The sequence below is a fragment of the Pan paniscus genome, chromosome 16 (genome assembly GCF_029289425.2).
Source record: "Pan paniscus chromosome 16, NHGRI_mPanPan1-v2.0_pri, whole genome shotgun sequence".
Taxonomy (NCBI): Eukaryota; Metazoa; Chordata; class Mammalia; order Primates; family Hominidae; genus Pan; species Pan paniscus.
Window position 1 is genome coordinate 52,980,037 of NC_073265.2, and position 23,138 is coordinate 53,003,174.

At 42.0% G+C, this 23,138-nt stretch overlaps 1 protein-coding gene across 1 annotated transcript in view; it reads right to left on the minus strand.

The window, feature by feature from the left end:
• The window catches only part of HERC1 (HECT and RLD domain containing E3 ubiquitin protein ligase family member 1), a 230,944-nt gene that overhangs the window by 123,474 nt on the left and 84,332 nt on the right, over nt 1-23,138 (minus strand). Inside the window, exons 9-14 of the mRNA XM_034938907.3 lie at nt 21,376-21,520; nt 21,096-21,267; nt 19,447-19,581; nt 18,640-18,805; nt 6,595-6,720; nt 4,768-4,989 (exon numbers count right to left, since the gene is read on the minus strand). Of these exons, the coding sequence (XP_034794798.2) occupies nt 4,768-4,989; nt 6,595-6,720; nt 18,640-18,805; nt 19,447-19,581; nt 21,096-21,267; nt 21,376-21,520 (966 nt within the window). The remainder of the gene's footprint in view (nt 1-4,767; nt 4,990-6,594; nt 6,721-18,639; nt 18,806-19,446; nt 19,582-21,095; nt 21,268-21,375; nt 21,521-23,138) is intronic.

Here is a 23,138-nt window from a genome sequence, read left to right on the forward strand (position 1 = left end):
TGAGGAGCCCCTCTGCCCGGCCAGCCGCCCCGTCCGGGAGGGAGGTGGGGGGGTCAGCCCCCCTCCCGGCCAGCCGCCCCATCCGGGAGGGAGGTGGGGGGGGGTCAGCCCCCCGCCCGGCCAGCCGCCCCGTCCGGGAGGGAGGTGGGGGGATCAGCCCCCCGCCTGGCCAGCCGCCCCGTCCGGGAGGGAGGTGGGGGGATCAGCCCCCTGCCCAGCCAGCCGCCCTGTCCAGGAGGTGGGGGGGGGCGCCTCTGCCCGGCCGCCCCTTCTGGGAAGTGAGGAGCCCCTCTGCCCGGCCAGCCGCTCTGTCTGGGAGGGAGGTGGGGGGGTCAGCCCCCGGCCCGGCCAGCCGCCCCGTCCGGGAGGGAGGTGGGGGGGTTAGCCCCCCGCCTGGCCAGCCGCCCCATCCGGGAGGTGAGGGGCGCCTCTGCCCGGCCGCCCCTTCTGGGAAGTGAGGAGCCCCTCTGCCCGGCCAGCCGCCCCATCCGGGAGGGAGGTGGGGGGGTCAGCCCCCCGCCCGGCCAGCCGCCCCGTCCGGGAGGGAGGTGGGGGGGTCAGCCCCCCGCCCGGCCAGCCGCCCCGTCCGGGAGGGAGGTGGGGGGTCAGCCCCCCACCCGGCCAGCTGCCCCGTCCGGGAGGGAGGTGGGGGGATCAGCCCCCCGCCCGGCCAGCCGCCCCGTCCGGGAGGTGAGGGGCGCCTCTGCCCGGCCGCCCCTACCGGGAAGTGAGGAGCCCCTCTGCCCGGCCAGCCGCCTCGTCCGGGAGGGAGGTGGGGGGGTCAGCCCCCCGCCTGGCCAGCCGCCCCGTCCGGGAGGCGAGGGGTGCCTCTGCCCAGCCGCCCCTACTGGGAAGTGAGGACCCCTCTGCCCGGCCAGCCGCCCCGTCCGGGAGGGAGGTGGGGGGGTCAGCCCCCCTCCCGGCCAGCCGCCCCATCCGGGAGGGAGGTGGGGGGGGGTCAGCCCCCCGCCCGGCCAGCCGCCCCGTCCGGGAGGGAGGTGGGGGGATCAGCCCCCCGCCTGGCCAGCCGCCCCGTCCGGGAGGGAGGTGGGGGGATCAGCCCCCTGCCCAGCCAGCCGCCCTGTCCAGGAGGTGGGGGGGGGCGCCTCTGCCCGGCCGCCCCTACTGGGAAGTGAGGAGCCCCTCTGCCCGGCCAGCCGCTCGGTCTGGGAGGGAGGTGGGGGGGTCAGCCCCCGGCCCGGCCAGCCGCCCCGTCCGGGAGGGAGGTGGGGGGGTTAGCCCCCCGCCTGGCCAGCCGCCCCATCCGGGAGGTGAGGGGCGCCTCTGCCCGGCCGCCCCTTCTGGGAAGTGAGGAGCCCCTCTGCCCGGCCAGCCGCCTCGTCCGGGAGGGAGGTGGGGGGGTCAGCCCCCCGCCCGGCCAGCCGCCCCGTCCGGGAGGGAGGTGGGGGGGTCAGCCCCCCGCCCGGCCAGCCGCCCCGTCCGGGAGGGAGGTGGGGGGGTCAGCCCCCCGCCCGGCCAGCCGCCCCGTCCGGAAGGGAGGTGGGGGGTCAGCCCCCCACCCGGCCAGCTGCCCTGTCCGGGAGGGAGGTGGGGGGATCAGCCCCCCGCCCGTCCAGCCGCCCTGTCCGGGAGGTGAGGGGCGCCTCTGCCCGGCCGCCCCTACCGGGAAGTGAGGAGCCCCTCTGCCCGGCCAGCCACCCCCTCCGGGAGGGAGGTGGGGGGGTCAGTCCCCCGCCGGGCCAGCCGCCCCGTCGGGGAAGTGAGGGGCGCCTCTGCCCGGCCGCCCCTACTGGGAAGTGAGGAGCCCCTCTGCCCGGCCAGCCGCCCTGTCCGGGAGGGAGGTGGGGGGGGTCAGCCCCACGCCCGGCCAGCCGCCCCATCTGGGAGGTGAGGGGCGCTTCTGCCCAGCCGCCCCTACTGGGAAGTGAGGAGCTCCTCTGCCCGGCCACCACCCCATCTGGGAGGTGTACTCAACAGCTCATTGAGAACGGGCCACGAAGACAATGGCGGTTTTGTGGAATAGAAAGGGGGGGAAAGGTGGGGAAAAGATTGAGAAATCGGATGGTTGCTGTGTCTGTGTAGAAGGAGGTAGACATGGGAGACTTTTCATTTTGTTCTGTACTAAGAAAAATTCTTCTGCCTTGGGATCCTGTTGATCTGTGACCTTATCCCCAACCCTGTGCTCTCTGAAACATGTGCTGTATCCACTCAGGGTTGAATGGATTAAGGGCGGTGCAAGATGTGCTTTGTAAAACAGATGCTTGAAGGCAGCATGTTCGTTAAGAGTCATCACCACTCCTTAATCTCAAGTACCCAGGGACACAAACACTGCGGAAGGCCGCAGGGTCCTCTGCCTAGGAAAACCAGAGAACTTTGTTCACTTGTTTATCTGCTGACCTTCCCTCCACTATTGTCCTGTGACCCTGCCAAATCCCCCTCTGCGAGAAACACCCAAGAATGATCAATAAAAAAGAAATAAATAAATAAATAAATAAATAACAGTTCTGTATCAATGTTAAATTTTGTGAATTCAATAATTATTCTCTTGTTACATAAGAAAATGTCCTGGTTTTTTAAAAATACATACTTAATACATGCTTAAATACTTAGGGGCAGCCAGCCATCTGCAATTTACTCTCAAATGATTTAGAGAGAGAGAACAAATTTGGCTGAAGAGCACAGGGGAATTCTTTGAATGATTCCTGTAACTCCTCTGTGAGTTTTAAATTACTTCAAGTTAAAAATATTTTTTAAAAAGAGATGCTTTGTATATTTAGAAAATATCAAAACTCTATTTTAAAAAGTTAAAAGCACCATTTAAACAACTACTCAAAGAAAATGACTGCTACTATAATATTTTTTGGTGTATTTCTTTCCTTTGTCCTTTTAAAATATTTTTCATAATATTGTACTGCATATTCTATTTTTGGTCTGCTCTTTTCCAATGGAATCATAAATGTTTTACATATTTTCATAAACCATGCGTATATAAAATATAATAAAATATTCCATTGAACACATGTACCATAAATTACTTAACCACTCCTCTTTTTTAGATATTTCTGTTATTTCCAACTTTTTTTCCTGTAAATAATCATGTGCTGAATATCTTTAGGCAGAAAATTTGGTTTATGTGTACAATATACAAGACAATATGGGAACACTGTAGGGCCCTTGCTCTAAGTTGTTAATTAGGACCATTATTTTAAAATCTTAGAACAAATTTGGTTTAAATCACATCAGAAAGAGACAATAATTTATTATTTCTACCCAAAAGCAGTTAGTATTTTATTTCCATTTCCATATAATATATAAATCTGCCTTTGCCCTAATATTCCTTACAACTTTGTTGTAACATTCCTTATAACTTTGGGAAAAATTTTTGGTCATTAACAAATGGCTATATACACAATATTGTTCTTATCCATTTGCAGCCATTACTCCTTAACATCAGATTAAATTTACATTCTTAAATCTGAAAGAAAAGAATTTTGTAGGAAGAATGTTCACTCTGACTTAGTGATCAACCTTTCAATGTGGGTGGGATAGAGCACTAAGACTTGTATTGGAAGAAAAAGAGTACATAGACCAGGCCCTGAAGAGCCACAGGAAACAATATGAATTGATACACAAACAATTCAAAGTTAAGTTGCACAGTACACTCTGATCCTGTAAGTGCTGATGAGTACAGAGATGTGTAGCTATATGCATCTCTGGCTAGATGGGGTTATTTGGGCAAGGTTTCCCAGAATAGTCAAGTCTTACATCACAGATTGGTAGAGAAAAACAACAAGAAATACGTGTACAATGTACAATTCTGGAAAAGGATGATTTCAGATAAGAATGGTGTGTGAGCCGATGATAAAGGGTCTGAAGGGTTGTGGTGGTGGTGGTGTTGTTTTGAGATGGGGTCTCGCTCTGTCACCCAGGCTGGAGTGCAGTGGTGCGACCTCAGCTCACTTCAGCCTCTGCTCCCTTGTTCAAGCAACTCTCCCACCTCGGCCTCCTGAGTAGTTGGGACTATAGATGCCGGCCACCACGCCTGGCTAATTTTTGCATTTTTAGCAGAGACGGGGTTTCACCATATTGGCCAGGCTGGCCTCAAACTCCTGACCTCAGGTGATCCACCCAACTCGGCCTCCCAAAGTGCTGAGATTACAGGCATAAGACACCGCGCCTGGCCTGAAGGGGTTTTAATTTAATACAAAGAAGTTGTATTCTTTAATATAAAGAAGTTATTTAATACAAAGTTATTCCAGCAGTAAGATGCTGAGAAGAAACCAGCAATAGTGACAATAGCTATAACATTATTAGCACTGAATCATAATGATCTGGCTTAGAACTCAAAGAAATGGCAGGAAAAAAAGATGAATTTAAGAAACACTAGAGATTTAGAATTAATGGCATACTAATACAGGGAAAGCTATAGGGTCCACTGTCCTCTATCCTACTGACCAACCTATTCTCATTCAGTACCAAGTACATTGTTTCATTATAAGATTATAACTGGCAAGGTTAATCCCTTGCTCATTATTATTCTCTCTAAAAATGTTCCTATTTTATTCTGTTTATTATTCTACAATATCAGAAAAATCTGGTAAAATTCTAAAATAAATCCCTTTGAAATTCTCAATTACATGTTATTTGGTCCCCACAATATTTCAGAAACCCTGACATGTTTTTCCCCTTGAGGGAGAGGGGTCTAGAGTTTGATTTCTATCATAGGTGTTTAAATGTCAAAATACCTTGACTAAAGAGATCCCTACCCCTTTATTCTTTTTTTACTACAATGAAAGAACAACTTACCGTATAAAATCCTAAATTTCTTAAGAGGGTCTTCATCAAAATTTCAGCCAGGTGGGTATCTGGATGGCAGCTCTGAGTGCCGTAAGGTTGATCTGACAGATTTCCGTAGCCAGTACACACAGAAGATAGGTCAGCAGCATCAGAGGGTGAACTATAGCCAAGTAGGGAGGCTACATGGGTATGATCTTGCAAACTTGTCAGGATGATATCCAGTTGCATTCTCTAAAGAACAATAAAATAGGAACAAGTAACTAGCGTAATATGCACTAGAAAAGAACACAAAAGGATCCCAGAAAAAAACTATACTAATCCACTTACTAGCTTAATAAACAATCATCCTCAGGAAGTACATAATTATAAAAACTATCCAATTAATCCCATTTAGGAAATGGGATTTAGGAAAATGCAACTTTTTTCCTAAATAAAAGGTTTTTATTTCAGCCTTCATTATAATGCCTAAATCTCTAAGCTAACATGGCATACTATGCATAATGATTTTAGTACTGTAAGTAGAGAGGAGTACGAAGTGCCAATAGATAAATAATATGACACATGATTCTACAGTGTGACATTACCAATGACAATTACTTATTCTAATGTTTAAAATAAATCGCTTGAAATCTAAACTAATGCAAAATACTCATTAAAAATCATCTGTAGGCTGGGCGCAGTGGCTCACACCTGTAATCACAGCACTTTGGGAGGCCAAGGCAGGTGGATCCGCTTGAGTCCAGGAATTCAAGACCAGCCTGGGCAACATAGCGAAACCCCCTCTACAAAAAATACAAAAATTAGCTGAGCATGGTGGTGCACGCCTGTAGTTTCAGCTACTCAGAAGGCTGAGGTGGGAGAATCACTTGAGCCCAAGAGGTTGAGGCTACAGAAAGCCATGATCGTGCCACTGCACTCCAGCCTGGATGACAGAGCAAAACCCTGTCTCAAAAAAAAAAAAAAAATCACCTATGGACCAGGCACAGTGGTCTCATGCCTATAATCCCAGCACTTTGGGAGGCCAAAGCAGGAGGATCATTTGAGGCCAGGAGTTCAAGAACAGCCTGGGAAATACAGCAAGACCCCACCGCTATAAAAATAAGAAAAAAAAATTAGCCGGGTGTGGTGGCACGTTCCAGCAGTCTTAGCTACTCCAGAGGCCAAGGCAGTAGGATCCCTTGAGCTTAGGAGTTCAAGGTTAGAGTGAGCTATGATTGCACCACCCTACTCCAGCGTGGATGACAGAGCAAGACTCTGTCTCCAAAAAAAGATTTAAAAGAAAGAAAAGTATCAGTAAATATTATACTGCAAATAAGTACCAATTTTTTTTCCTCAAATCTGTATCTCTGAATCTGATAACTTCTACTTGGTTGAGCAAAATGTACTATTTTAAGGTATATAAGATAAAAATGGGAAGAAAAGTATACTCATATTATCAAATACTTTTTCCTAATAGTCATCTATACTCTTTATACAAACGATTTCAGACAAAGATCTCAGCATGGAACCAACAGTAGCACATGCACTTGATTTCAACTCAGCATACTACAAATAAACCACAGAGTGTCTGGCTTAGTACCATAAGAAACACTGGAAAAATTAGTCCTTATTTTAATAATTAGCCCCAAATAACTTAATAAATCATCACTTGCTTCACCTAAGGTTGTTAAGACAACTGGGAATTCTTCCAGCATAAAACATTAAATAACCAGGATTTACTAGACCCATCAAGTACTTATGCTCCAAGAACACATGGCAATTTATTAGTTTTATTTCCTTCTCAGTCCAAATTTTTAGGATACTACTGGTTTACTTACACGGCAAGCAAAGACCTACCTGTCCTTTAGATAAGCTTTCCCATCTATCAGGTCCTTGAGGTAAAAGAGAATGAAGTAATTCCATCCGTTCTCGTAATGGAGGTAACAGCATGGTTGCTCCCACTGATAAAGTTTCAATTACCACCTAATATCAAAAGAGAAAAGTATACTGATTGGCCTGGTTCTTAGTTTTTAATAAAAACACACTTAAAGCGAACTCACTGACTACTAGGATCATGTAAGTCTAAAAAAGATGGCATGATAAAAAAGAAGGCATGCAAGTCCTCCTTCAGATGTCTTTAAGAAGACTATGAATACATATTTTGGATTTGCCACTAAATAGCTAATCATCACCTAACAAATATTTAGTGTTGATTCTATAGCATTCACCCTGGTAAGGCTCTGTGCAAAGTGATTTGGGTGCAGAAATGAATAAGACAGACAAAATCTCTGCTTTCATGAGCCTACAGTCTAATGGGAAAGAAAGACCCTGAGCAAGAAAGTATAAATGTGAAAGGAGTCACATAGGGAAAGTAAAAGGGTGCAGGAACTTGTGTGAGCACACAAACATGGCAATTAACATGGCCTATGGGCTCATGGAAGATCTCCCTGAGGATCGAGAATTTAAGAATTACAGAATTAGAACACATGGACACAGGAAGGTGAACATCACACACCAGGGCCTGTTGTGGGGTGGGGGGAGGGGGGAGGGATAGCATTAGGAGATATACCTAATGTTAAATGACAAGTTGATGGGTGCAGCACACCAACATGGCACATGTATACATATGTAACTAACCCGCACATTGTGCACATGTACCCTAAAATTTAAAGCATAAAAAAAAAAAAAAAAGAATTACAGAATTAGTAGGACCTGGCTAGACAAAGGTCCAGGTAGTGGGAACAGCATAAGGAATAGGAGCTGCATTATCTTAGGCCTCATAACTTCTCTGGGTCATGGCTTCTTTATCAGTAAAAACAGTGTTGGACTAAGATAAACTCCATAGTGCCTGTCAGTTCTAATACTCAATTTTTCTATAAGTCAATGTTCTATTAATAATTATTTGAATTACTATAATGATTGAAAAATTCAAGTACACAAGAAGAATAACCCTTCCATCCAAAAGCATGTGTCCTCCAACACAGTTAAGAACAGGACAAATCTTTAATGACTTTCTCAGAGTACTCTACTCAAACTAAAATAAAGCTAAAATCAAAGCTAAAATCAAATTATAGCTGTGGAAATTCAACAAAGGTGACTAAGGATTAAGGACTAAATGCACATATTCTGTTTCCAAAAGCCCATCTAAAGCAATGGGCAGGGGTTGGTGGGATAAGTCAAAAAGACTCCCCTCCCCAGAATGGAAAGGAAAAAACAGCATCAAAATTTTGGAAACAGAAAGGAACAGACAAAGGGTAACTGACTTAGAAGACCTGAAATGGCTACACCCTAAGTCAAAAATGAGAAAAACCAAAAAACACTTTGATTTGTACTGTAAAATTCCTAGAGGCTCATATACTTCTGCAAGAGGGCAAAAAGGAAGAGCTCAAAACAGGAAGATTGGTTGAAAACTGGTTAAGATAATAGGCACAGTTGAAGGCAGGAATACCAAACTAAAATTGGGTGATTTTAAGACAAAGTGTTCATTCTGAATATTGAGACTCCTAAACTCCTTTTCCTCACCAGAAGACTGTCACTCAGGTTTATACCTTCTAGCAGTAGTTTAGAAGAGCCTTCCTTTGAAGAATCTCACTAGTCCAGTAGAAAAGACTTTAAGTGACAGACATGAAATGTTACCTTCCCCTAAAATATAGCCCAGTCACATCAATCTACAATAAATTTGATAAACCTCATCTCTCTCTGTGTAGGGAACTTTTAGCATCCATCAGCCTTTTAGCATCACACTCTCTTTTTTTTTTTTTTGAGACGGAGTCTTGCTCTTGTCGCCCAGGCTGGAGCACAGTGGCACAATCTCGGCTCACGGCAACCTCCGCCTCTGGGGTTCAAGCGATTTTCCTGCCTCAGCCTTAAGTAGCTGGGATTACAGGCATGCGCCACCATGCCCAGGTAATTTTTGTATTTTTAGTAGAGATGGGGTTTCACCACGTTGGCCAGGCTGGTCTCGAACTCCTGACCTCAGGTGATCTGCCCACCTCAGCCTCCTAAAGTGCTGGGATTACAGGCGTGAGCCACCACGCCCGGCCATAGCATCACACTCTTACCCATGATTGGCTTCGAAGCCGAAGGTTATTAGAAATTTGAGGAAAGCCTTTATTATGACAGAGACTAAAACTAACAGAAATGGTCTAATTTTTTTAAAAAAGTACATAGAAACAAGAACAAAAATTAGTATCTTCAAAAAGTGTAAGACAGAACGGGAGGCTACTAAAAAAGGAACACTTCCAGAATGAAGAGCTCTTATAAATTAAAAAGATGATAAAAGAAACAGAAAATCTCAATAGAAGGGCTAGAATATAGAATTAAATTTCTTATAAAGCAGAGGGGGGAAAAGATGGAAAACAGGAAGGAAAACACAAGAAAATTAAGAGGACTGGCTCAGGAGGTCAAGTATCCCAATAATAAGGAGTTCCAGAGAGAAAGAAAGAACACAGAAAACAATGAAGAAGAAATCAACAAAACACTTCCAGATATATATATATATCTTTTTTCCAGATATATATATATATCTTTTTTCCAGATATATATATATATATCTTTTTTCCAGATATATATATATATCTTTTTTTTTTTTTTAGTAGAGAAGGGGTTTTGCATATTGGCCAGCTGGTCTTCAATTCCTGGCCTCAGGTGATCTGCCCGCCTCGGCCTCCAAAAGTGCTGGGATTACAGGCGTGAGCCACTGTGCCTGGCCAAGATAATTTTTTAATATTGAAGGTTATGACTTTCCCCACATCAGTTCATATCATTTTGAAATGTGAGAACACAAAGGACAAGAAGAACTTGCTATATAGCATCTAGAGAGAAAAACAGATTTCCATAAAAAGGATCAAAAATTTGAAGCGCACTGATTTTCTAAGTAACACCACTGAAAACTAGAAGACAATGAAGCAATGACTTCACAAGTCTTACTGAAAAATGATTTCCAATTTAGAATTTTATGCCTAAACCATTCATGAAGATATTCAATTGTCAAACTGTTTAAGTGTGAGCATATTTTCATTTAATGTACTTTCTATCAGTCCTCTCTCAGAAGCTACTGATGGATGAAGAAACCCAGCAGAAACCACCTTAACCATGTGATTGAGGCCAACATTGTCAGTAATAAGATATATGGACATCATTAACCTCATGTAATAACATACCAAGGACACATTATTTCTGTGGTATTCTTGCCCAAAATACATAACTCAATCCCATCCTGAAAAAAATGACAGAGATATTCAATAAAATAATTAAATAATACTCATGAAATGTCAAGCTCGTGAAAGACAAAGAAAGACTAAGGAATTGTTGCAGGACACTAAATTGTTACAGAAGAGAAATAACAATTAAAAGCAATATGGGATCCCAAATAGGATCCTGCAACAAAACAAGGACATCAGTAGAAAACTGACAAAATTTCTAATAAGATGTTTACTTAATAGTATTAAACCAATACTAATTTATTTGTTTTGATAATTATATAATGGTTATGTAAGACATTAACATAATAGGAAGGTGGGTGAGAGACATATGAAAACTATTATTTATGCAATATTTCCTTAAGTCTACAGGTAGTTCAAATAAAAAAATTTTTAAAAGAAGAAAATTCAGAGAGGGTCAAAGGAAAATGGTGGGAAAGCATACAAGAAACAGCAGCAATGTGGTTACTGCAAATAGATAAATTACTAGAAGTTTCAGAAATAAGAAAAGAGGAACACAAATAGCTGTAAACAGAAACAGCCTGTGTATAACATCCTGGAACAATCTATCTCCAAGTATTCTTCTAAGATGCAATGGCTGTCAAAGAGACCCAAAGAATAAAAAGATAACCCAAAATATAATTTTTTAAGTTTACTTTTCCTTATTTTATTCTAGTACTTTTACCCTTTTCAAAATCTTACACTACCCCGTTTCTGATAAATATTAAATCATCACAGTTCCTACTCACCACCAGGATATTCCTCCAACCCCATTTGAGGGGATATGTCCCTCTACTTGAAAAGTCAGTTTATTTTTTTTTCAAATTGACATATAATCCACATGCCACAGAATTCACCTCTTGAAAGTATAAAATTCAATGGTTTTTAGTCTATTCAGAGTTGTGCAACCATCACCACTATCCAATTTAGAATATCTTCATTACTACCAAAAGAAAAAAAGCCGTGTGCCCATTACCAGTCATTCCCTAACCCTGCTCAAGACCTCCAACAACCACTAATATACCATTTTTTTTTTTTTTTAGATGGAGCCTCGTTCTGTTGCCCAGGCTGGAGTGCAGTGGCGTGATCTCGGCTCACTGCAACCTCCATCTCAAAGGTTCAGGCGATTCTCCTGCCTCAGCCTCCCAAGCGGCTAGGACTACAAGCACGCGCCACAACGCCAGGCTAATTTTTGTATTTTTAGTAAAAAAGGGTTTTACCATGTTGGCCAGGCTGGTCTCGAACTATTTCTCTCAAGTGATCTACCCTCCTCGGCATCCCAAAGTGCTGGGATTATAGGCGTAAGCCACTGCACCCAGCCCACTAAGGTATTGCTATGGACTTGCTTACTCTGCACATTTCATATAAATGGAGTTATATAGGCCGGGCGTGGTGGCTCATGCCTCTAATCCCAGCACTTTGGGAGGTCGAGGCAGGCAGATCACCTGAGGTAAGGAGTTCAAGACCAGCCTGGCCAACATGGTGAAACCCTGTCTCTACTAAAAATACAAACACTAGCTGGGCATGGTGGTGTGCGCCTGCAGTCCCAGCTACTCGGGAGGCGAGGCAGGATAATCGCTTGAATCCAGGACGTGGAGGTTACAGTGAGCCGAGATCGAGCCATTGCACTCCAGCTTGGGCAAAAGAGCAAGACTCTGTTAAACAAACAAATAAATAAATAAATAAATGGACTTACACAATATACAGCCCTTTGTGTCTGGCTTCTTCACTTAGCATTTTTTTTTTTTTTTTTTTGAGACAGAGTCTCACTCTGTTGCCCAGGCTAGCGTGCAGTGGTATGATGTCAGCTCACCGCAACCTCTGCCTCCCGGTTTCAAGCAATTCTTGTGCCTCAGCCTCCCAAGTATCTGGGACTACAGGCATGCGCCACCAGACTCAACTAATTTTTGTATTTTTAGTAGAGACAGGGTTTCACCATTTGGCCAGGCTGGTCTCAAACTCCTGGACTCAAGTGATGTGCCCACCTTAGCCTCCCAAAGTGTGCAGATTACAGGTGTGGGCCACTGTATCCAGCCACTTAGGATAATATTTAGAAGGTTCAGTTAGGTTGTAGTATGTATCACTACTTCACTCCTTTTTATGGCTAAATAATATTACATTGTATGAATATACCAAATTTTGTTCATTTGTTTATCAGTTGACAGACACATGTTGTTTTCACCTTTTGACTATTATAAATAATGCTGTTATGAACATTCATGTACAAGTTTTTGTGTGGACATATGTTTTCAATGCTCTTGGGTACAGACCTAGTAGTGGAACTGCTGGATCATACAGTAACTCTATGTTTAACTATTTAAGGAACTGCCTGTTTTCCAAAGCACCTGCACCATTTTACATTCTCATGCAATGCATGAAGGTTCTAATTTCTCCACCTCCTCCAATGTTTGCTATTAGTCAGCCTTTTTGATTACTGTCACTTAGTGGGTGTGAAGTGGTATCTCAGTGTGGTTTTGATTTGTATTTCCCTAATAATTAATGATGTTGAACATTTTTTCATGTGTTTACTGGCTATTTGTATCTCTTCTCTAGAGATATGTCTACTCAGATTCTTTGTTCATTTTTAAAACTGGGTTATCTGTCTTTTTTATTGTTGAGCTGTAAGAATTCTTTATATATTCTAGAAACTAGAACCTCATCAGATATATGACTTACAAGTATCTCTCCCGTTCTGTGTGCTGTCTTCATTTTCTTGAAAGTATCCTTTGAAGCACAAATGTTTTTAATTTTGATGATGTCCAATTTATTTTTCCTTTGGTTGTTTGTGCTTTTGATGTCATAGCTAAGAAACCATTGCCTAATCCAAGGTGATAAAGATTTACATCTATGTTGTTTTTTTTTTTATTTTTTTGTGAGACGGACTCTTGCCCTGTCGCCCAGGCTGGAGTGCAACGGTGCGGTCTCCACTCACTGCAACCTCTGCCTCCCAGGTTCAAGCAATTCTCCTGCCCCAGCCTCCCAAGTAGCTGGGATTACAGGCGTGCACCTCCACACCTGGCTAATTTTTGTATTTTTAGTAGAGATGGGGTTTCACCATGTTGGTCAGGCTGGTCTCGAACTCCTGACCTCGTGATCCGCCCGCCTCAGCCTCCCAAAGTGCTGGGATTACAGGCGTGAGCCACCGCGCCGGGCCCATCTTTTTTTTTTGAGACAGAGTTTCATTCTTGTCTCCCAGGCTGGAGTGCAATGGTGTGATCTCAGCTCACTGCAACCTCCGCTTCCTGGGTTCAAGCAATTCTCCTGCCTCAGCTGGGATTACAGGCACACGCCACTACACCCGGCTAATTTTTTGTATTTAGTAGATACGGGGTTTCACCATGTTAGGCTGGTCTTGAACTCGACTTCAGGTGATCCACCTGCCTCGGCATTCCAAAGTGCTGGGATTACAGGCATGCGCCTGGCCCTATGTTTTCTTTTATGAGTTTTACAGTTGTAGCTCTTATATTTAGGTCTTTAATCCACTTTAATTTTTTTTTATATGATGTAACAGGCCAACTTCATTCTTTTGCATGTGGGTATACAGTTGTCCAAGTACCATGAGACACTATTCTCTCATGAAATAGTTTTGGCACTCTTGTAGAAAATCAGTAAGCCACAGATGTATGAGTTTACTTCTAGACTCTTAATTCTATTCCATTGATCTATATATTTATCCTTGACACAACCACTCTATTTTTATTACTGTAACTCTAAAGTAGTATGTTTTGAAGTTGGAAAGTGTGAGCCTTCTAACTTTCCTCTTCTTTTTCAAGATAGTTTTGGCTACTCTGGATCCTTGAATTTCCATATGATTTTAGGATCAGCTTATAAATTTCTGCCAAACAAAGCCAGCAAGAATTTTGATAGTGACTGCGCTCAATCTGTGAACCAATTTGCAAAGTATTGACATCTTCACAATATTAAGTCTTGCAATCCATAAACATGAGGTGTGTTTCCATTTATTTCAGTCTTCTTTAATTTCTTTCAATAATGTTTTGTTCTTTCAGTGTACAAGTCTTACACTTCTTTTGTTAAATGTATTCCTAAGTATCCTATTCTTTTTGATGCTTTTGTACATAAACTTGTTTCCTTAATTTCATTTTTTGATTGTACATTGTTGGTGTATAGAAACAATTTTTGCACATTTATCTTTTACCCTGAAGCTCTGCTGAACTCGTTTATTAGCCCTAATAGTTGTGTATGAGTGTGTGTGTGTTCCTTAGGATTTTCTACACACAAAATCATGTCATCCGCAAACAGAAATAGTTTTACAACTTCCTTTTCAATCTACATGAGTTTTATTTCATTATCTTATATAATTGCCCCAGCTAGAATAGAAATGGCAGGAGTGGAAGTCTTTATTTTATTCCTGATCTTAGGGGGAAGGTTTTCAGTCTTTCTCCATTGAATATGATATTAACTATAACTTTTTCATAGATGCCCTTTATCAGGTTAAGAAAGTTCCCTTCTATTCCTAATTTGTTGAATATTTCTATCATGAAAGAATGTTGAATTTTGTCAGATGCTTTTTCAGCATCCAGATAATCACATTGTTTTTGTTCATTTTTTCTATTAATATGGTGTATTATATTGATTGATTTTCATACTTTGAAAATGGGATACATCCCATTTGGTCATGGGGTACAATCTTTTAGGTAAGTTGCTGGATTTGGTTTGTTAGTAGTTTGTTGAGAATTTTTACATCTATCTTCATAATGGATACTGAAGAATGCATCAGAGTACTTTAATAGCAGGTCTATAGTTTTTCTTTTCTTGCAATGTTTTGGTCCACAATTAGGGTAATACTGGCCTCACAAAATATAGTTGGGAAGTATTAGCTTCTCTTCTACATTCTGGAAGAGTTTGTGAAGAACTAGTCTTAATCCTTCTTCAAATATTTTGTGGAATTCACAAGTGAAGCCATTTGGTCCTGGGCTTTCCTTCATGAGATTTTTCTTTAAGGCCAACAACTCTTTGACTTGCCCTTTGAGACTATTTTCTAGATCCTGTAGGTGTGCTTCAACCTTTTTTATTCTTTTTCTTTTGTCTCCTCTGTGTATTTTCTTTTTTTTTCTTTTTTTCTTTTTCTTTTTTTTTTTTTTTTTTTTGAGATGGAGTCTCACTCTGTCACCAGGCTGGAGTGCAGTGGCGCAATCTGGGCTCACTGAAACCTCCACCTCCCAGGGTCAAGCGATTCTCCTGCCTTAGCCTCCCGAGTAGCTGGGACTACAGGCATGTGCCACCACATCCAGCTAATTTTTTTTGTATTTTTAGTAGAGAAGGGGTTTCACCATGTTGGCTAGGAATGTCTCTATCTCTTGACCTTGTGATCCACCTACCTTGGCCTCCAAAAGTGCTGGGATTACAGGCATGAGCCACCATGCCCAGCTCACTAATTCTTTCTTCTGCCATCAATTCTGGTATTAAAGGATTCTGAGGCATTCTTCAAAATGTCAACTGCATTTATCAGCTCCAGAATTTCTACTTGATTCTTTCAAATTATTTTAATCTCTGTTAAATTTATGTGATAGGATTCTGAATTCCTTCTCTGTGCTATCTTGAATTTTTTTGACTTTCCTCAACAAAGCTATTTTGAATTCTCTGTGTGAAAGGTCACAAATCTGTTTCTCCAGGATTGGTCCTTGGTGCCTTCTTTGGTTCATTTGGTTAGGTCATGGATGGTGTGGATGCCAGTAGATATTGAAGAGTTAGGTATTTATTGTAGTCTTCACTGTCTGGGCTTATCTGTACCCATCCTTCTTGGGCTTTCCAGATATTTTAAAGGACTTGGGTATTGTGATCTAAACTGTATCTGCTTTAGTAACGTTGTGGTTCTTGCAGCCTCATAGAGGTACCACCTTGATGGTCTTGGACAAGATCTGGGAGAATTCTCTGGATTATCAGGCAGAGACTCTTGTTCTCTTCCCTTACTTTCTCCCAAACAGAGTGTGTGTGTGTGTGTCTCTCTCTCTCTCTCTCTCTCTCTCTCTCTCCTCAGCCACCTATGGGGGTGGAGTGACACAAGCACCCCTGTGGCCAACACCACTATGACTGCACTGGGTCAGACCTAAAGCTAGCACAGCACCAGCACAGCACTGGGTCTCACCCAAGCTTGCCGTAACCACTCCCTGGCTATTGCCTATGTTCGCTCAAGACTCTGTGGTTCCACAATCAGCCAGTGGCAAAGCCAGCCAGGCTGTGTCCTTCCCTTCAGGGGGAGTGAGGTCCCCCAAGCCTCAGGTGGGTCTAGAGGTGCCATTTGGGAGTCAGGGACTAGAGTCAAAAACCTTAGAGGTCTACCCAATGTTCTGTTGTACTATGGCTGAGCTGGCACTGAAACCGCAAGACACAGTCTTTTTCACTTGTGCCTCCCCTTTCCAAAGCTAGAGGAGCCTCGCCCCATAGCTACCACCACCCCAGGCCACAAGGAATATTGCCAGACAAGCACCAATGTTCCCTTAAGCTTAAGGCCCAGGGATTCTTAAGTTAGCTTATGGTGAATACTGCCTGGCCTAGGTCTCACCCTTCAGGGCAGTGGGTTCTCCTGTAGCCCAGGACAGGTCTAGAAATGCCATCCAAGAATCAAGTCCTGGAATCAGGGATCCCAAGAGTGTATTTGGTACTCTGTCCCTCCATGGCTGTGCTGGTACCTGAAGCCAGAAAGTCTCAGAGGCTCACCCAAAGCCCTTGACACAGCAGCTGGGTATCAATGCTGGTTATTCACAGCCCGTGGGCTCTTCGGTTAGCAGGTGATGAATGCTGCCAGTACTGAGTCTTTTTCTTCAAGGCAGTGGGTTCCCTTCTGGCCCGGGGCATGTCTAGAAATGTCATCTGAGAGCTGGCATCTGGAACAGGGAGACTTGCGACTCTGACTGGTCCCCTATCCTGCTGTGACCAAGATGTTATCTAAGACACAAGACAAAGTCCTGCCCACTCTTTCCTCTCAAGTGGAAGAAACGGGTCTCTCTTGGAGCCACGAGCTGTGCAGCCTGGCATTGGGGTCGGGGCAGCGGGGGGTGAGCCAGCACTCCCTTGGTTACCCCAGCTGGTGTCTCAGTATGTCACCTGCCCCTCTGTCCACTGTCTCTGGGACCAGTTCAGCACTAGGACTCGCCTAAGAGTTGCAGTCCTTTTGGCCTAGACTGCCTTTCAAGTTTACTTGGAGACACAGAGCACTATAGCCCTCAGTGGCAAGCCTTGCAGGAATTCAAATTTGGATCACTGGGATCAGCAGTTCCCCTCTGGCTAGGGTTGGTTTAAATGCTCCCTCTGTGCACAGGTGTCAGCTGAGTTTGGTCCAGTTCTCCTTTCTGCTCTAACAGGATAGCATTGAGTTCAATGCCTCACAATTGTTGTGTTCTCCCTCCCCAAGCACCCAGAGACACTCTCTGCACCATACTGCCACTGCTGCAGGGGGAGGAGTGGCACTGCCTATTCAGGACTGTTTTTTCTATCTCTTCAGTGCCTCTTTCAGTCATACGAAGTTAAAACTAGGTACTGTAAGTGCTCACCTGATTTTTGGTTCTTATGAAGGTGGTTTTTTCTGTGTAGAGTTGTTAAAGTGGTGTCCTTGGCAGGGGGAATGATCAGTGGAGCCTTCTATTCCACCATCTTGCTCTGCCTCTCAATTTCCCTTTTGATTTCTGTAGGGTCAGTAGTAATATCTTGTCTTTCATTCCTGATTTGAGTAATTTAAGTCCTCTCTCATTTTTCTTGGTCAGTCCAGCCAGAGGTTTGTTGATTTTGTCTTTTCAAAGAACAAACATTTAGTTTCCTGGATCTCCTCAATTGTTTTTCTGTTCTTTATCTTTTTAATTTCACTCTAACCTACATTAGTTCCTTTTTTCTACTTGCTTTGGGTTGAGTTGACTCTTCTTTTTCTAATTTCTTAAGGTAGAAGGTTAAATTACTGATTCGATATATATTTTTTTAATATAGATGTTTATAAGCTATAAATTTTCCTCCAAGCACAGCTTTAGCTGCATTTCATGAGTTTTGGTATGTTAAGTTTTTGTTTTCATTAATCTTAAGTATTAAATTTATCTTGTAATTTCTTTCTTTGATCCACTGATAATTTAGGAGTGCACTGGTTTAAAAATTACTGTACTTTCTATTATTACCTGCCAAAAGAGTTTATTTTCTGTATTTTGTATTACAAATATATAGATATTTTTAAGTTTCCCCCAAATTAAATTTGGTATTATAATACTAAATATGTTTTTTTAAACTACACTCTCCTTATTTATAACCAGTATTCTATTCTAGGCCACTTCTTCCTCCTTAAGCTGACCTTTGTCTCCTTAGCTCTGGTTACAGTTCTAGTAGATGATCCAGTCCACTTATTCAGTTACTACTACTGACCAAGCCATGCCCTAGGTCCTTGCCCTCAGGAACTCATCTTCTGGTGAAAAAAGAGTGACATGTTTGTAAATAAGCAACTAGAATACAATGTGATGTAATGAGAACACATACAAGAAAAACCAAATCTGGTGGGAGAGCAGGAATAAAAAGTTTCTCAGAGATGGCATCTGACCTTTGTCTCAAGGATGAGTTAACCAAAAATACTCTCACCAAGAAAATAGGAGTAAGGGAAACAACATCCAATTGAAATTGTCCAATGTACAGTTGAATATATTGTATAGCTAAAATCTCAGAGAAAGACGTGGTTTGAGATACAGATTCACAAGTCCTATTCTCTTACCTCTTGGATTTCATCTGGGACAGTTGAGTCCATCAGTCTGAAGAGCAAATTTCGAAGTGGACCTGCCTGCCTCCCGAGAATGCTGGTAGCTACCCCTCCCGCAAGTGCAAGAGCAAGGTGATTTGAAAGTAGCTTCAGGCACAGCTTGAGAAAACTGTGGTGTTCTCTGAAACCAAATAAACGTCTATGAATTCTCGGAACATAAAAGTGCCTGTGCTATCCAGTTTGGGTAACATTTTTATATCTTTAAAAATTTTGTTGGCCAGGTGCGGTGGCTCATGCCTGTAATCCCAGCACTTTGGGAGGCCGAGGTGGGCGGATCACCTGAAGTCAGGAGTTAGAGACTAGCCTGGCCAACATGGCAAAACCCCGCCTCTACTAAAAATACAAAAATTAGCTGGGCATGATGGCGGGTGCCTGTAATCCCAGCTACTCAGAAGGCTGAGGCAAGAGAATCGCTTGAACCCGGGAGGCAGAGGCTGCAGTGAACTGAGATCATGCCACTGCACTCTAGCCTGGGCGACAGAGCAAGACACTATCTTTAAAAAAAAAAATTTTTGTCAAGTCATGAACAACAGTAATTTTTAAAACATGATTTGTGAAATTACAAGTAACTTTTTCCCTAGAAGTTATTATCAATAAGTATCTAAGTTTAGCTCTTTTCTAGATTATAAAAAAGTTTCATATAATTTGGGAAGCCAAACAAGAAAGAACAGTAAGTCAAAACTCAAAAGGAATAATTTATACACACGCACACATGCGCACACACGCACACACACACAGATACAAAACATACATATAACATACCTTGATGAAGGGAAAGGAAGTGGGGGAATCTCACTGTTTATTTTATCACAGTATCTCTCAAGAAAAGAACGCAGGTGTGAGAAGGTACTCTCTTCAAGATCTACACAATAAGGTCGGTGCCATGCAACAACTTGTCTAGAAGGACACATAAGAAAATAATAAAACAGTCTTAAAATGAAATTTTTATGCACGATCAAAAACGAAAATTAAAACATATATTGGCCGGGCACAGTGGCTCATGCCTGTAATCCTAGCACTTTGGGAGGCCAAGGAATGCAGATCACCTGAGGTGAGGAGTTCAGGACCAGCCTGGCCAACATGGTGAAAACCCATCTCTACTAAAAATATAAAAATTAGTCGGGCATGGTGGTATATGCCTGTAGTCCCAGCTACCCGGGAGGCTAAGGCAGGGGAATCGCTTGAACCTGGGAAGCAGACACTGCAGTGAGCAGAGACTGTATCACTGCACTCCAGCCTGGGCAACAGAGTGAGACTCCATCTCAAAAAAAATATATATATACATATATACATTAAAGCTGAATGATTTCAACAAGATACAAAGAAGACATTATTGATTATGAAAGTGATAAAACCTTTCATTTTAGCAACTAAGGAAAACCAAGAATTTGCCATCTTTGAGAAGAAAACATACAACCACCACCTGTTTTGGAAGGTTTGGATGTCCACTCACCTGAAAGCAGAGGGCTGAGTCACATGATCTACTAAAGCCCCTCTGGTTCTAAGAGTCCAGAAAATATATATTTCATATTAAGAAAAATATCCTGACTCTATAGAGTGATATACTGAAATCTATTAAAAGACAAAATCCTGAAATTTCTTGTTAATACTTTTCAGTTCTTGGGACCCAACTATCTACATATGAAGTGGGAAGTTGGAGATTTAATGCCAATAGCAAATTATTTATATTCAACTTATTTATTTTGGCTTTTGTGTTAGAGGAATAACTATCGATAAATATTTTTAATTGGTTAGAGTATCATTTTAAAACCCTGAGTCAAAGGCATAGAATGCAAATAAAATACATTCTAAGCTATAAATTAGCCCATGTGTATCTGAAAATATCTGAAATAACCCAAACATTCTTTAAAATTCAATCTCCTAATAGTGACTGAAACTCACCTACCTGATGGACTAAACACATACAGTTAGCACTTTAGGAAAAAGCTAAGTTTCTGCAAAAATTAACCTCCTTGATTTAAAGTATGACAATTTTTTTTCCAAAAAAAAAAAATAAATTCAAAAACCAACCAGATTGAGAGCACTGAGGTTAAACATTAAATCAATAAAGCCTAGTTCTGATTTTAATTATTTTAATTTCCTCTTGATATGCAGATATTTAATTTTTTTAAATCAGCATGTAGAGATGAGAGAGAACTCAAAATGTTTAAAAGACAATGTCTTAAATACTGGGTATGACTTCTTGCTTCGGAAACATGTCTAACCTCAACATTCAAATAAAAAGAAATCTAATGTCATTTCTATGATAGAGAAAAAGCAATACTATATATGTTCAGAAGAGTATTTTATGAACAAAGCACAATTATTTCTGTTTTTATTAGTGTTTCTACTTTTTATTGGTGTTTCTTATGTTAAAACACACAAGAATTTTTAAACACAGGCACTCTTACCTGTCCCTAGGAAGAGCAGTCCATGCCAGACTATGTGATGTTCCAGCCGAAATCTGCTGAATAGCTATGCCATCTAAGCCACTCACTTTCTTTGGTTTAGTAATAGGACCTGTGGAATTTCCCTGACCACATTGCCCCATTGAGTTATTGCCCCAGGCATAAACTTCATTATCTAAAAACAAAATATAAAGTATTATATAAAAGAAAAGCCAAATTCAAATGTAATATATTTACACAAGACAACAGTTGACACTATTTCCTTAAAAACAAATGACTTTACCATGAGAAAGAGCCAAACAATGACTGTCTCCAATAGAAACATCAACTATTCTTGTGGCAGCCAGTTCTTCAATAAGCTTGGGTCTCAAAGCAGTAGCTTCTGAAGAACCACAACCTAGACAAGCTCCACAGCCCCAAGCATAGACCTGAAAAAAACAGAAATACGTTACACATAACTTCTGAGATGATTAGATTGTTGGCTTTAGGGATAAATGAAATCTATGAAACTAAAGTGTGGTTTGATAGTAAATAACTTTCTGATGTTAAAATCATTTTGATCATTTTAAAGATTGTTACAGCGATTTATCATGCTGCCTTTAGGCATTCACTGTATAGGCAGAAAAACAGCTGATCTGAAAATAAAAATAACTGGTCATAGAAAAAAACAGAAAGGTCTTCTGAGAGGGTCTGCTAAACCACTAATTGGCTTGCAATTTGTTATATTTGCCCCATCTTACCAGCTTTGAAAATACTGTCTTAAAACTTCTCCTTTATGTGTTTCTCACTATTCCGGTGAGATTTAAGATTAGAACAAGGTATTATCATATAAAATGGATTATATAAATCACAAAACTGATGTTTATTATTTAGTTTTAGAAATACCTCACCTCATTATTGCAATAATTATCACTTACAAAGAGGGCCATGTGAAGCAGTAACAAGGTAGTTCCCCTTAAACATCTTCATTTTTGACTAATGAATACCAAAAGAATCACTAACTGATTTAAGATGCTTGGGGAAAGGGTTAGGTGGGAAAAGAAAATTTTGTCTTTGGCAAGACAAATAGGTGACTGACTGACAATTTGGCAACCCAAAATCAACAAAATCAAAACAATCAGCAATCTGAATGATTTTTTTTCTTTATCTTCAATAGATTTTGGTAAGATTATATAGATTCTTATCTTCATGCCATCAAATTTGAGAATTTGTTTTTGTCTTGCAATTATTTTAGGAAAGACTGCTGCTGAGAGATTAAACCACTTCAATTAAAAATAAAGAGCACTGTCCGGGTGTAGTGGCTTAAGCCTGTAATCCCAGCACGTTGGGAGGCTATGGCAGGAGGATCACCCAAGCTCAGGAGTTCAATACCAGCCTGGACAATGTGGCAAGACCCGATCTCCACAAAAACTTAAAAAAATTGGTCAAGCATTGTGGCACAGGCCTGTGGTCCCAGCTACTCGGGAGCTGGGATGGGGAAGATCTCTTGAGCCCAGGAGGTAGGTCAAGGCTGCAGTGAGCCATGTTTGTGCCACTGTACTCCAGCCTGAGCAAAAGAGTGAGACCCTGAGTTCAAAATAAAATAAAATGAGAACATATATTTGTACTTGTTTCCAGATAACTTAAGTATAGAATGCAACAAAATTCCAGTACATAAGGCATATTTTAGGAGCTGTTAGGAACTAAAGATAACGACAGTGAAATAATGTATACTCAAAATCATCACAGAAGATTTCCTAAATCACTCATAAAGTATCATATACACTCATGCACCATTCGGTCAATAACAGACCACATTATACAACAGTGGTCCCTTAAGATCTAACGGAGCTTTGATGCCAGTATTTTTACTGTACCTTTTCTATGTTTAGATATGTTTAGATACATACTTACCATTATATTACAATTTCTGAAGGTATTCAGTACAGTAATATGCAGTACAGGTTTGTAACCTAGGAGCAATAGGCTATACCATATAGTCTAGGAGCGTAGTAGGCTACACCATCTAGGTTTGTGTGGTACTCTCTACAATGTTCTCACAATAAC